At 37.5% G+C, this 15,478-nt stretch overlaps 1 protein-coding gene across 2 annotated transcripts; it reads left to right on the forward strand.

Moving 5' to 3' along the window:
- Positions 7,881–12,518, forward strand: LOC109228827. Of its 2 annotated transcripts, none has more exons than XM_019394066.1 (3): positions 7,881–8,057; positions 8,764–8,961; positions 12,048–12,518. In XM_019394066.1, the coding sequence occupies exons 2-3, from the start codon at positions 8,780–8,782 to the stop codon at positions 12,232–12,234; spliced, it is 369 nt and encodes a 122-aa protein (XP_019249611.1). In that variant the 5' UTR covers positions 7,881–8,057; positions 8,764–8,779; the 3' UTR covers positions 12,235–12,518. The 2 variants fall into 2 exon arrangements, with proteins under 2 accessions (XP_019249611.1, XP_019249604.1); XM_019394059.1 differs by having other exon boundaries at positions 7,888–8,057; positions 8,773–8,961.

Genomic DNA, 15,478 nt, shown 5'->3' on the forward strand with positions numbered 1-15,478 from the left:
GATCAGGGATTCGGATATTATGAAGACTGCCTTCAAGACTAGATATGGGCACTATGAATTCCTGGTTATGTCGTTTTGGCTGACTAATGCTCCTAGCCGCGTTCATGCACTTGATGAACAGCGTATTTCGGTCGTATCTGGATTCATTTGTTATCGTTTTTATTGATGATATCCTGGTGTATACAAACTCAATAAATTCTTATGGGCAATATTAACCATGTCAACCAATAAACCAGATGAAGTAATTAGTCAATTCAAGTGAAGAATATAATCGAATTGTTAGATAGCCCATAACATAGATAGTTTTCATCACATTGATAATATAAAAATCTGCTATTCCTTTGTTCAGAATTCACTATTTTTTTTTTACTTTAATTAGTTTGGAGTTAAACACTTCTAAGTTTAATTCTTATTTGGATAATCAGGATAGTCTAATTTAGTCAATAGTTGATAACAAGTCCTTGTGGGAACGATACTCTACTTAATATTTTATTACTTGTCGATCGTGTATACTTACGTGTGCGTTTGCTCGAACAACTATACATTAATTTCTTAAAAATTTATGCTTATATGAGTCATGTCATGGGTGGCTTTCCGGCCATGTCCCATGACCCCTTGGACGCTCCCCATGGTGTTGTGGCAAGCCTCCCAACGCCTAGCGCCATGGACGACCACGTGGTCTTGGCCACGTCAAGTGACAAGTGCGCCTGTGCTATGTCGCCCCATCGATAGCCCTTGCCAGTGCCCAACCGCAGGAAGATGCCAACAGCATCACGCGCGCAGAGTCTGATGCTAAAGACAAGGTTGCCGCCAACGGACCTGCTTTTATCTTGTAGTAATCTATGTCCTTTTTATTGTAAATGTACAGTAGTTTTACTTTCTGTATTTTCATTATGTCTCTCTAGCTTAGTTATGTCAAGTCCTGTAACTTTATTTTTTTTTAAGCACTATTAAGGGGGATCAAGTAGTCAAACTTTCAAGCAAACAAACAATTCTCTGTATTGGTGTCTCTCCCCCTCGATACCATGTTGCTTTTTGTAATAACTTTCATTAATGCAATCAAGCTTTCTTTCATTCTCATTCTCTTAGTTGCTCTTGACATTGGTTTTTTCGTTCAGCACTAACAGTCTCGTCTAGCGTAAGGAAGGTACCACAGTTGGCGGATAGTAATAGCACGGACATTGGTTTCTTAGCCTTACGTGTCCCTTACAAGAAATCTCTCGAAGGTGCCGCGTAATAGTTGGTATCAGAGCCTAGACTCGACATCGAACGAGGGACACATTGTCAGTACCACCATTCATGACCATGGTGAATCATGGGGACTGAATTACGGTCCTTGAAGAGACGGTTAACATATTACAACAAATATGATGCCTGATCTAAGAACCAGCCTAGTGCAAAGGTTGGACGACCTGGACCTGGAGACGGTGGTATGAGAAGACATGATGATAAGAAATCTGTGAAGAGGTTTTTACTGAAAGAGTTGAGCGTTGCAAAAAAACTCTAAGGAGATTCAAAGAAAAAGAAGGAGTTAAAATAATGAAAGTAAGGAAGTAAAAGTGATGAGTAGCGGAGAAGTTATAGACGACAAACATCATGGTCAGATTATCTCGAAAACTAGCAAAAATATTTGCTTAATCACGGGGCAACACGTGTCTGGGGTATTAAATATGAGAAGACATGTGTCCCTTCAAGTGTTAGAGACCATTCATGAACTTTCCCGCTAAAAAAAATCCTCATCTACTTCCGGTAACACCGAGTGGCATTACCGAAAAGTAGGGGGATTATTTGTATGGGGTGAAATTGGTTGATAACAGGTGGTCAAATGGTAAGGTGACACGTGGAACCCAAGACAGGCAAAAGGCGACTCAGTAAATAACTGGTACAGGGTGCGAAGTGTGTAACCGGTGCCAGGTGGATCTCAAAGGAAGAATAGCTGATAATAGAGATTCAAAGGGTTGGCATCAAATATCATTTAATAAGCAACCATTACAGAGAATATCTGCATTCAAAGCCAGTCGTTATGCATTCATCGATGACGTTTTTATTCTCATTCAAGAGGAGCTTGATTTTAGGCTTTTGTCTCCCTAAGTAGAGCTATAAATAGCAGGATTAACAACCATCGGAGGACATGAAACACTCTTCACACAAAAGTTGTAATCTATTCTCTTGTTACACTGAATCCAAACACTTGAAATATTCTTGCTCTTTTCATTGGAGAGTCTAAGTCTTTAGTCAGGCTTGTTATCTCCTTTAATTTCATTCGTTAATCTAATTTCCGTTCTTATTTATTTATCGTTTTTGGATCAAATCAATTCGCTTATCTATAAACCACACTATAATTCATTTGTACCGTTTTACAGGTAAACATAAACTAACAAAAACTTTTTGTTCATAAGATTTTACCATTCCACCATTAACGTTAACTATAAATATTTCCGGTAAGTTTTCTAACTTTGAGAAGCAATTTAGGGTTTTCAATAAAAATCTAACGTCAAGAAAGACCAATCTGGGAGCCTAGAGAAGATGATATTTCAGTTATTGCTAAGATCTTATCTCTAATAATTTGAGAATATGAAGAGAATAGCGGTAGTGAAAAAGCATAACGAATTTTAACCATTTTTCTTCTTAATCTGAAGGAGTTCAATTTTTTTATTTAAAAAAAGGAAATATATAAGTTTTAACCGATGAATGTATTTATGTCTACCCAACTCATAATCTGGAGTTAGCAGTTCTTGTGTTTGCACTTAAGATCTGGCGCCATCGATTTTATGCTAAGTCGAGTTACTATTCTACCATCGGAAGTTAACTGGAGGTGGCTCAAATTAGTTCTGGACTATGATATGCTATTTTATATCATTCAAAAACTATAGCAGACACTTTGGGGAGAAATTCAAAAATAGCCTGATTTACAAGTGGTCGTTCAAAAATAGTCCAATTTTAAAAGTAATCGAAATCTAGTCACTTTTCATGTAAAGATAAATCTGAGCGAAAATACTGTTCAAAACCCGGAAAATACGCCAGTATATTATGCTGGAGTTCCAACATAAGTATACTTGAACTCCAGCATATTATATTGGAGTTCCAGGATAAGTATGCTGGAACTCCAGCATAATATGATGGAGTTCCAGCATAAGTACACTAGAACTCCAGCATAATATATTGGAGTTCCAGCAAAGTATACCCGTCCAGTATAATATGTTGGAAGTTCATACACAAGTGCTCGAATCTCCAGTATATTATGCTGGAACTTTCCGTGTGTTGGAGTTCCAGCATAATATGCTGGAAGTTCATACACAGGTGCACCGAACTCCAGTAAATTATGCTGGACCGGTCTCTGTTGCAACAAAATGGTGGCTATTTTTCATTGACTTGATAAACGCTGGCTATTTTCGAATGACCACTCTGAAAATTGGCTAGACCGTACTATTTTTACGATACTTTGAGCCAATCATCCAACAGTAGTATCATTCACATTACAGCTGATGTATGCCTATGAATGAATGCGGCCCAATATAACAAAGGTGGTGAAAGTGGATCTATTAAAAAGAGAAGCAGACCCAAATATCTACCAAAGAACCTGTCAAATGACGTTGGGACCCTGGCTAAGACAAGGCTACATGGATATAAATTGGGATAGCTGCGGAGAAGATTCTTATGCGAATACTGAGTCTTTTCTTTATTTTAGCATTTCTAGAACCTCCCTCCATTCCTGTTTTCTTTTTATTTTAGTTCCTTGTTCTTAGTATTGTTCATGGTTGGAATTAATAGAAATTGTCTCTATCTTCTTCTTGGATCCTTTACCGCTAGCTAAAGAGGTTCAAATATACACTAACATTTGTCTTACATTTGCTCTCTGCTTTTCTTTCGGTCCATAAAAGCCCCCACTATTATCTTTTATCTCAAGTATATCTCACTAACAATTTACCGAGGAAAATTGGGTCTGATTTTGGCAAATAGATGAAAGTCATATAAGGGTATGTTTGTACCCTTTCAATTATTCAGTATATATATATATATATATATATATATATATATATATATATATATATATATATATATATATACTATATTAAAAGCACGAAGACCCTTAGCGAAATGTTGTTCGTCTTTTTTGCCCTTTAAAATGTCGTTCGCCTTTTCGCCCTTAAAAAAAGATTTCACACTAGATAAAATTGTCATTTACCCTTAACATCAAATAAAACTGTATTTATTAAAACTTCCCATATTTGAATTATTATGTAGGAAACACTAATATTTAGGACATTAAAATTAACTAAATTTCTTCCGTGTATAAAGTAAAGTTCTAATTTAGGACCAAATATATTAACTAACTTACGTTGAAATACATTAAAAACTCAAAATCTTTAATATCTCACCAGAAACCATTAGACTTAGGATCCAAAGCCATTAACGCGAAAAAAATTGAACAACTACTGAAACTTTTTTTTTATTTGAAGAAAAGAGGTACCAATTTTTATGTTATGAATTTTTGGAGTTGAAAACAATTTAATTCTATCTTGAAAAGGTATTTTTTTTCTCTTTTGGTTACGTTATATTTTAAGAATTAAATATAATTTAATCTTTTTTGCAAAAAGTTTTTTTTTTATTTTACTTCTCGCCTAATCAGCGATATCAATATTCATCATTTCAATAACTTATATATTTTTTAAATTTTTATTTTATAACTTAAATATATTATTTAATAATATTTTCTATATTTTAAATAATTATATAATTATTGATATAGGTATATGCACAAAACGTTGTACCTTAAGTACGAAGGTCATTAGCCCCTTTAAAAATATATTTTATATGACAAAGTAGTAATTTTTAGTTATTTTCCTAATACGACAACAACAACAAATCCAGTATGATCCCAACAGTGGGGTTTGGGAAAGGTAGTCTATATGCAGACCTTACCCCTACCTAATATAGGTAGAGAGGCTGTTTCCAATAGACCCTCGGCTCAGGAAGGGCAAGAAGAAGAGAGGAGAAAGCAAGGAAGAGAAAGAAAAAAAGAAGGAAGATAAAATAAAAAGGGAGAGATAAAGGATAAGTAGTACCAAAATAATAGCAACGGGAATACAATACCTGAGGCGAACAAAACCACATAACGTAATAAGAATCTTAAGAATATGAAGGGACATGCATGCTACTAAGACTATCGGTGAACAACTAAAAAACTACCCACTAACCTTCTACCTTAATCCTCGACCTCCACACCATTCTATCAAGGGTCATGTCCTCATTGTGAGCTGAAGCTGCGCCATGTCCTGTCTAATCACCTCTCCCTAGTACTTCTAGGCCTACCTCGACCTCTTCTCAAACTCTCCGTGGCCAACCTCTCATTACCTCCTGACAGGAGCATCAATGCTCCTTCTCTTAACATGTCTGAACCATCTCAGCCTCGACTCTCGGATCTTGTCCTCTATGGAGGTTACTCCCACTTTGTCCCGGATAGCTTCATTCTTAATCATATCTCTCCTGGTACACCCACACATCCATCTCAACATTCTCATCTCTGCTACTTTCATCTTCTGCACATGGGAGTTCTTGACTGGCCAACACTCAACCTCACACATCATAACCGTCGAACCACCACTCGATAAAACCTACCCTTAAATCTTTGCGGCACATTCTTATCACATAAAACACCGGAAGGGAGCCTCCACTTCATCCATCCCGCTCTGATGCGATGTGCGACATCTTCGCTAATCTCCCTCTTACCCTGGAAATAGACCCGAGATACTTAAAACTCGCCCTCTTGGGGATAACTTGAGCATCAAGCTTAACCTCTACGTCTGCATCATGGGTCCCGTCACTTGAATTCGCACTCCAAGTATTCTGTCTTTGGTTCTACTCAGTTTGAAACCTTTTAGACTCCAAGGTCTGTCTCCAAACCTCCAACCTCACGTTAACTCGCTTTGCCTCTCCTCAATCAACACTATATCATCGGCAAATAGCATGCACCAAGGAACCTCCTCTGGATGTGTCGCGACAGCACATCCATCACCAAGGCAAATAAAAATGGGCTAAGAGCCGATCCTTGGTGCAACCCCATCTCCACAGGGAAATGCTCTGAGTCACCACCCACAGTCCTCACCTGAGTCTTAGCTCATCATACATATCCTTAATCACCCTAATGTACGCTACCGGAACGCTGCTAACCTCCAAACACCTCCACAGGACCTCTCTCGCGGACTTTTATCGTAGCTTTCTCAAAGGGCAATAAACACCATATGCAAATCCTTCCTTCCTTTTCCCTGTACTTGCTCCACTAATCTCCTACCAGATGGGAATCGCGTCCGTAGTCGAACGCCCCGGCATGAATCCAAACTTGATACCCTTATAATTGTTGCAATTTTGGATATCGCCCTTGTTCTTGTAAAGCGAAACCGTCGTACTCTACCTACATTCTTCGGGAATCTTCTTCGTCTTAAAAATAACATTAAACAGCCCAGTGAGCCATTCCAAACGTGCCCGCCCCGCGCTCTTCCAGAATTCCACCGGGATTTCGTGTCGCTCTGCCCCTGCACATCTTACACATTGCCCCTTCCACCTCCTCTACCGTAATCCGCCTACAGTACCCAAAATCCTGCCGACTCTCGGAGTGCTCCAACTTACCTAGCACAATGCGTCTATCCCCCTCCTCGTTCAACAATTTAGTTATTTTCCTAATATGTAGGAATAATCATTAATTATTTTTCTCATATTTAGGGACAATCATTTAATTAGTTGCCTACTATTTAGGACTTTGACATGGAAAATCATATAATTATCTTTTTGTTATAAAAATATTTGTTTAAGAGTCCTTGACGAGCTCTTTTGTTTTGGTTAAACAGTTTTAGTTTTAGTATTATTTATTTTTATTTTCTTTTTCGGAACTCCTTTTTTTCGCATAATTATGTAATTTGATTATACCATGAGCTACAGTAACTTATTTTTTTCTAATCTGTTGGAAATAATTCATATAATATTTATTATTAATTAAAAATTAAATAATTTGCATTTTATTCTCGAAAAAAAATTGTTATTTTCGAACAATTTGTTAATCCTGTTTGAGTCTTCTAAAATGAAGTAGTGAATAACTTTTTAAAAAGAATTAAAAAAATTCTTAAGTTTTCTAGGATTATATGTGATTGTTGAAATTGAAAAGGAAGAATGATAACTTATGAATTTAAAGCGTTTGAACTAAAAAAAAGTTAAAATAAATTTTTAGTCGAATACATTGACCGATGATTGAAATTTGTATGAAGATTCATCATTTTAGAGAATAGTAGCTTTTATTTTATTATTCAAACATAATATTTTAATATATTATTTATATAATATTTTAAAATTCTTTCTTATTGAGATAGTGTACACGCGCAAAGCGCGTACCCTAATATATATATATATATATATATATATATATATATATATATATATATATATATGGAACAACAACAAAACTAGTGTGATTTCACTAGTAGGGTACGTGGAAGGTAGTGTGTACGCAAACCAACTTACCCCTATCCTGAACAGGTAGAGATGCTATTTCCGATAGACACTCAGCTTAAAGACGATTTTCGATAGACACTTAGCTCAAAAAAAGATGAAAAAGAAGCAGTAGCAACAAACAGTAATAAGAGCAAAATAACAAAAAAGCTGAAGCGAAAGAAAGAACAACATAGAAATCTTAAAATAAAAAGGTACAAGACTAACATTAATATTATTGGTATGGAAAAAAAAAACTCACCCTATCAAATCAATTTGAAAGTTTATGATTAAATTGAATGTTTTATTTGATGTTGGGAGACTTTTATGGATCGAAAGATAAACAAAGGCACAAATACAACACAAATTATTTCATGGTAGATACTAACGTTTTCCCTAATATAATAATTGTGTCTTTATTGTGGCAAACAATATAAATTTCTTCCCGGTTTAGCAAAGCTACTTTTTTTCATTTTTCTTAGAAGTCTCTTCAAAACCAAGAGTCGCAGCCAGCAAAGTCTCGCCCATCGTCTTTCCTAACACCTATCCGAAGATTCATTCATTTTCAGAGCTAAAAGGTAATGTTGGACCTCCATTTACAGTCTAGTGTCTTCAAATTCGTTATTTCCTATCAATTTCTCTCAGATCTTGTTTTTTAATTATCTGTCAAGATCGTACACCACTATGCACCCAGAATATAGGAAACAGATGATAAGGGTTTTGACTTTGATTTGACTGATGATTCTGATTCTGATATGTGAATTCTGAAGTAGGTTTTAATATGCGAAAATTGGATCTATGAAATGGAATAGGAATTACTCAGGCAGACAGCAGCTACTGTTTTACAATTCTTTGCATATTTCTTAATGGTCTATCAAGAAAATTGATTAATATTTAGACGTGTATTTGAATAAAGAAAATGTTAACGTAGCTCATTGGAAATGTTAAATGCTGGACTGGCCCATTTTTGATATGTGTCCCTTGTTTTCTGATTTGTTCTAGTTGTGTGCAATGTCGGAGCCAGGAATGAGATTCAAAATATAAAGAAATAAACTCGCGAAGAAGTCAAGGGGATTCAACATTTACTGTATATGCGTAACAGATATCTTGACCTTGTATATACAGTGTAATTTTCTGGCGCAAGCGCCCCCTAGCTCCACCCCTGGTTGTATAGACAATGGGAGGGAAAAAAAGAAAATTCTGTGAAATAGGCAAGAATTAGTGAGGAGTGTATTTCTGGTTTAATTGTTGGTTAGATGTTTGATTATGATATCCTCTATTTAGCACCTTTAGGGAATTGATGGCATCCAAGATTCAGCAACTACAATCTAAGGCATGCCAAGCTTCACAATTCCTCACCAAGCATGGTACTACCTACTACAAACAGTTGCTGGAGCAGAACAAACAGTATATTGTTGAGCCACCCACCATTGAGAAGTGCAATGAATTGTCAAAGCAGTTGTTCCATACTCGTCTTGCCAGGTTATACTCTCTTCTCTATACTAGCTTATTATATTGATGTTTGTGTTTTTCGTGATTACGTATACTTAATTTGGACTTCTTATTTTAATTTGCACATGAACATCAGTACCTGAAATACTTTTTAGACCCCCAGATCTGGGAAAGAGAATGGTGATTTGGATGAGAATTAAACCTTCCACTGCCAGGATGTAAGGCAGGGGCCAGGGGGTTTGATCTTATAGCGTTTTATATTTTTAGGATGTCACAGAATTAAATTTTTGTGCATTATTACTGTATAACAATTATTTTTGATGTATGAATCAAACTAATTAAATGATATAGATATTATAATTCCTCTTTTGTTGAAAAGAACAAAGCATGTTATTTCTCGCCCTTATATCTTCTAACATGTTAATACGTTATTTTGTCTAGTTCATTATTTGTCACTAAATCTATGGTGGTGTATTCGGGCCGGACACGGAAACACAGCTGACTCACTTTGGACATACCTATGCCATGTCTTTGGAAAATACATTAATTTATTTTAAATTATCATTGACACGTAGAGGAGGCGTGTATTAGGCGAAGGTGGCAGACGTACTTCCATAGACTCTTGAACGAGGATGAGGATAGGACCATTGAGCTTGGGAAGTTGGAAGACTCGGAAAGCCAGCGTGATTTCAGGTTTTGTAGACGTATTAAGGTTGAGGAGTTTATGCGAAAGATGAGGAGGGGTAGGGCAACCGGACCAGACGAGATTCCGGTGGAATTTTGGCAGAACGTGGGCCGGGTTGGTTTGGAGTGGCTTACTGATTTGTTTAATGTTATATTTAGGACGAAGAGGATGCCCGAAGAGTGGAGGCAGAGTTTGATAGTCCCGTTGTACAAGAACAAGGGTGATATCCAGAATTGCAATAATTATAGAGGTATCAAGCTGCTGAGTCACACCATGAAAGTTTGGGAGATGATGGTGGAGAGGAGGGTGAGAAGGAGTGTGTCTATTTTAGAGAACCAGTTCGGTTTCATGCTAGGGCGGTCGACTACAGAAGCCATTCATCTGGTAACGAGGTTGATGGAACAGTATAGGGAGAGGAAGAAGGATTTGCATATGGTATTTATTGACTTAGAAAAGCCTGCGATAAAGTCCCAAGGGAGTTTTATGGAGATGTTTGGAGATTAGTAGTGTCCCGGTAGCGTACATTAGGGTGATTAAGGACATGTACGATGGAGCTCAGACTCGGGTGAGGACAGTGGGAGGTGACTCGGACTATTTCCCAGTGGAGATAGGGTTGCATCAAGGATCCGTTCTTAGCCATTTTTATTTGCCGCGACGATGGATGTGTTGACGCGACACATTCAGGGAGAGGTGTCATGGTGTGTGTTATTTGCAGATGACATAGTGCTGATTGATGAGACGCGCTGTCGGGTTAATGCTAGGTTAGAGGTGTGGAGACCGACCTTGGAGTCTAAAGGTTTCAAGTTGAGCAGGACGAAGACAGAGTACTTGGAGTGTAAGTTTAGTGTTGGGGCTCATGAAGTAGAAGTGGACGTGAAGCTGGATACACAAGTCATCCCCAGGAGAGATAGTGTCAAATACCTTGGGTCTGTGATACAGGGTAATGGGGAGATCGACGAGGATGTCGCACACCGTATTGGAACAGGATGGATGAAATGAAGGCTCGATTTTGGTGTTTTGTGTGACAAGAATGTGCCACCTAGACTTAAGGGCAAGTTCTATAAAGCGGTGGACATGTTGTATGTAGTCGAGTGTTGGCTAGTCAAGAAATCCCATGTTCAGAAGTTGAAAGTAGCGGAAATGAGGATGTTGAGATAGATATGCGGGCATACGAGGAGAGATAAGATTAGGAATGAGTATATTAGGAACAAGGTGGCGTGGCTCCTATGAAGATAAGTTGCGGGAATCGAGGTTGAGATGGTTCGGGCATGTGAAGAGGAGAGACTCTGATGCCCCGGTTAGGAGGTGATTAGGTAAGACATGACGCTACTTCAGCTTACCGAGGACATGACCCTCAATAGGAGGGTGTGTAGGTCGAGGATTAGGGTTGTGGGTTGACAGGCAGTTTAGAGTTTCGTCTAATCATCCGAGTAGTATTAGTCCTAGTCTTGTATTTTTCTAGGCCTAGCCCCTTTCTATTTCATATTGTGTCATTATTTCCAGCAAGACTGAATCTATTTTTATGGTGTCGTATTCTTAGATATCTGTTGTTGCACGTATCTTCATTTGTTCCCATGTTTACTAACCTGGTTGTTGCTACTGTCTGTTTATTGCTTCATTTTCACTTCTTTTGAGCCGAGGGTCTTTCGGAAACAACCTCTCTACCTTCATTAGGTAGGGGTAAGGCCTGCGTACACTTCACCCTCTCCAGACCCCACTTGTGGGATTTCACTGGGCTTGTTGTTGTTGTTGTTATCATTGACAGGCATACCCTATTTTTGGAACAAATTAGGTGAATTGGGGCACTAGTGTAAATTTTAGAACTAAAAACCCTTGCGAGTTGGGGCCTAAAGCCTCTCAGAACTTACCAGCTGCATAGGACTCTTCAATTTTTCTGGTAGTTATTATTAGTAGTATTTATGATAAACAACTTTATACACACACACACCCATAAATATAATTTCACCTCACATTCTTAATGTATTCCTCTAGTTTTAAAATTGTAGGGTTTTGTGTCTGTCTCCCTGGCTGACAACCCTCTTCTCCTTGAAGTGTTTCACATGTGGTGAAATTCCTAATTCACTGGTTTCGTTATACCAGTAAATATAAAGCTACAAAAATACTATTTATTGTTACATTTTGCTTAATTCCTTGACCACCACCTGGCTGAGATGTGGACTACAATATTCTTCTATTGGACATGGTTGATTCCTTGATGGATTATTGAACATGTCCTTGTCAGAGAGTATACTAAGAATATTCGTGTTGACAGAGGACACACTTTTAGAGTACTCATGGTTCTTGTGCCCAGAATTTGCAGCACTAGTGTGATGCAGTAGTGTGCATCTTTAAATGGGGAAAAAATCACTGGTGGCCCACTGGTGACATTCATTCATGATCATTACTGAATTTCTTCTTTTTCTCCTGTCAGCATCCCTGGACGCTATGAGTCATTCCAGAAGGAACTTGATTCTGTGAAGCACATGTGGCAGAATAGAAAGGATTTGAAGGTTGAAGATGCCGGTATTGCTGTTTTGTTTGGCTTGGAGTGCTTTGCATGGTATTGTGCTGGTGAGATTGTAGGAAGAGGATTTACATTCACCGGTTACTGCGTCTGAGATCTTCAGTTTCATAAAATTTGTTCGGGCAATTGACACTGCTGTAAGGTCTGTCTCATATTACGATGTGACTGGGATTCTATACAAGAGCTTGTGTACACCAAAAGCTTTTGAAGGCTGAAGCTGAGACATCGGCGCTTAAAATTGTTTCACAATAATATGCCCATTTTGTTCTTTTCCACTCCAGTGAAGTGGCTTAGATTGAATTGTGCAATAGTGATATTTATCTGTTGAAAGTTTCTGCTACATGTGAAAGCAGGTTGTTCTTGCCATTGTTTCTTTCATTAATATGCTCAGTAGCAAACTTTAAGTATAGTAAAAAAAAAGAAAGTAGCAAACCATAGTAGATCTCTGGTTCCATCAGTAGGAATCTAAGTTGCGCGGACTCTTCGTTTTTGGTGCCACACCCGTCTCAACACGGGATGGGAGCGGGTCCGGGAGCGGGATACGTTCCAGTTTCGGTCAACTAACTTCGAATACTTTGCCTGAGCCAATCGACAAATTTGGGGGGAAATTGAGATTTTGATTTCTCAAAATTAAAAATAAAACAGATTTAAGGCATGGGAAATGGTATACCTTCAATTTTGTCTCATATTTGTTGTTTTGTGTTTCAGAAAAACCAAGATTTCAAGGGGTCGTGGTGTGAGTTCGAACTTCTAGTAGACAGCAGCAGCGATATAGATGGAGAGTTGATGGAAGGCCTTAAATGACTTTTTTTTCTCTTTATAGCTCTATTTTTTATAATTTTGAATTTCTTTAGCCGAATCCCCGCACCCGTATCCATAACTGAATCCACACTCCTGAATCTTAAAATTTAGATTTTGCCGAATCCGACACTCGGATCCGTGCTCGTATCGGATGCCCGCACCCCAGTCCGAGCAACTCAGGTAGGAATGACATCCATTGGTACCTAGTAAAATCTACTGACCTGCTTAGGTCGATCGAATTTCTTTAACGAGAGTTATAATTGTACAGTGGCAAAGCTTCATTTCCATTGATAGTACCTTGCTTGCCATACTAGTGCTTATCTTATTGTTAGCATTTAGCCTCTTATTCAGGTGTTGAAGTGATAAAATATCTGTGTTTGCTGCAAGACATTAAGCTTCTAGCTGTGACTGGAGAAGAGAGTTGTATAATCTCTTGACACTCTCAATATTGGTTCTTTTCTTTCAGTGTTATGATGATGCATTTTGGTAGTGATGATGTTTGGAGAATATTAATTTAGTGTATGGTCGTCTGACCGTGATATGAGCTTCTCCTCCAGCTTAAGATCATGAATGATGGTGTCTTCTGCTCCGCTTTGGGATGGTTAAGCTATTCATAATGATATTGGCTCCACTGGAATGATTCGACTGGTTGGTAGTCGAGAAAACATAGCGAGTGCGTGCTAACTGCTAACTGCTAACTGATACTCTCAACAAGGTTGCAACTTTGGGAGAGTCTTATGATGTTCTTTGTAATTTCATTCCAATACTGTGGTTCAGCTTAGAGGTTCATCTTCTGAGCAAACATCTTGGCTATGCAGACTTTTGTTGGTCTCTTTTTCTCGATAGTAGGGTAACAACTTGCACCAAAGGGTGTGACCTAGTGGTCAATGACTTAGAGGAGAATCATGAGGTCTGAGGTTCAAACCCCAATGGAGGCAAAAAATACTTGGTGATTGCTACTCATGTGCCTAACCTTTGGTGGCTAAGGTTACTCGGTATCCATATTGATGGCTAAGTAGACTACACATTAGGGGTGGGCATAGTTTGGGCAAACTCGAAATTCAAATCGAAATCCAGACTTTTTGGATTATGGATTGAATTTCAGATTTAATTTTAAATTTTGGATTTTGAATTGGATGTTGTATTTGGTACTTTGGATTTTTGGATATATAGAAATTTGAAATACATATACTTTATATTTAGCTCTACCCATTAGACATTAGTCCCATTACCTATATGCCAATAATAATAAGTTCAATATCCTACTGATTAGACATTATCACATATATTTAATATTAATTGCTACGTTACTATTAGAATATGTTCTATTTGGATTCTTTTTACTATTGCTAATTTTTGTTGGCTTTCTTTATGTCTCAATTGTATTCCATGGTAATGATTTTATTACTTAAATACTTTATTTAGATGATTGTGGTAAGAATGAATAACTTTTTAGGCAATTAAACATAAATACTTCATTTGAATTTTTATTTTTGTAAGAAGAAACATCTCAACTAATAGGCTCAAAACAGAAATTCCGAAATATTTAAACCGATTAATCCGAAATCGAACTTAAATTTTTTGATCAAATCCGAAATTATTTGTAATGGATTTGGATTGTCATTTCTTCACTCCGAAATTTGAAAATCTAAACCAAAATATTTATATCCAATCCGAACGGCGTTCATTGACATTATTAGAAGGTAAAAGCTGCTTTGAAGAGTTTTGGAAGTTTGAAAGTTTTAGGAGCTTCATTGATTTGCCCTTGTTCTGATATAGTTTGACCAAGTGGATATGAGAGCTATGAAATCCGGGTTAGAGTTAGCTGGTTTGTGGATGTAAATGGTTATCTTTCAACTTGAAGGGGTATTTTGTCTATTATCCTACAAATGCTTGCCTTTAAATTTGTATATGGATCTAACTAACTATCTATACATATAAAAATGGAAAAAAAGATAGCAAAAGCTATCCAACCCACTAGATCCTTTACATGAAACTAAGGGTAAGAAGCAATTTTATCCATCTCTGAATGTACAACCAATGAATTATTGGATCCATATTGATGCAACGCGATCAGATGAAGAAAACTGTCGCATACTAAAATAAAGGGGAGTTAATGATGAAGACTAAACAACGATTTAAGGTGGCATTGTCCATGGAGAACCCACTCGATTGGGGAGATGCCCTTGAAGATCACTTATCCGGCTCTGGAAGGACATGAGTGAAAAATTATCACCGGATTTGATCCAAAAAACACAGGACGAATACCTTACTGGTGAGTCTTGGCCTTGCCGATTTGGGGTTTTGTTGGAAGATATATATATATATATATAGAATAATCCAGGTGTGCTTAAACTAGTTTGGATATTACAACTATTAAAAAAAAAAAAATATGTATTTCATAGTGAAAATATACGCTTACTAGTAATGAAAATGAGCAAATCTTCATGCGTACTTCCTGTTTCTCAAGTTTCCTCAGGATGTCAACCGTGACGAGCCCGGGGTGGGTGGTGTTTGTGTGGGGTGGGTCCGTGGAG

This window comes from Nicotiana attenuata, chromosome 1 (genome assembly GCF_001879085.1).
Source record: "Nicotiana attenuata strain UT chromosome 1, NIATTr2, whole genome shotgun sequence".
In the NCBI taxonomy this organism is placed as follows: domain Eukaryota; kingdom Viridiplantae; phylum Streptophyta; class Magnoliopsida; order Solanales; family Solanaceae; genus Nicotiana; species Nicotiana attenuata.

What these genes read in the sequence shown, in the direction of transcription:
- LOC109228827 (XM_019394066.1), top strand. Translation starts at nt 8,780, where the DNA reads ATGGCATCCAAGATTCAGCAACTACAATCTAAGGCATGCCAAGCTTCA. An exon ending in TTCCATACTCGTCTTGCCAG is followed by an intron (nt 8,962 to 12,047) that starts GTTATACTCTCT and finishes TTCTCCTGTCAG; the next exon opens with CATCCCTGGACGCTATGAGT.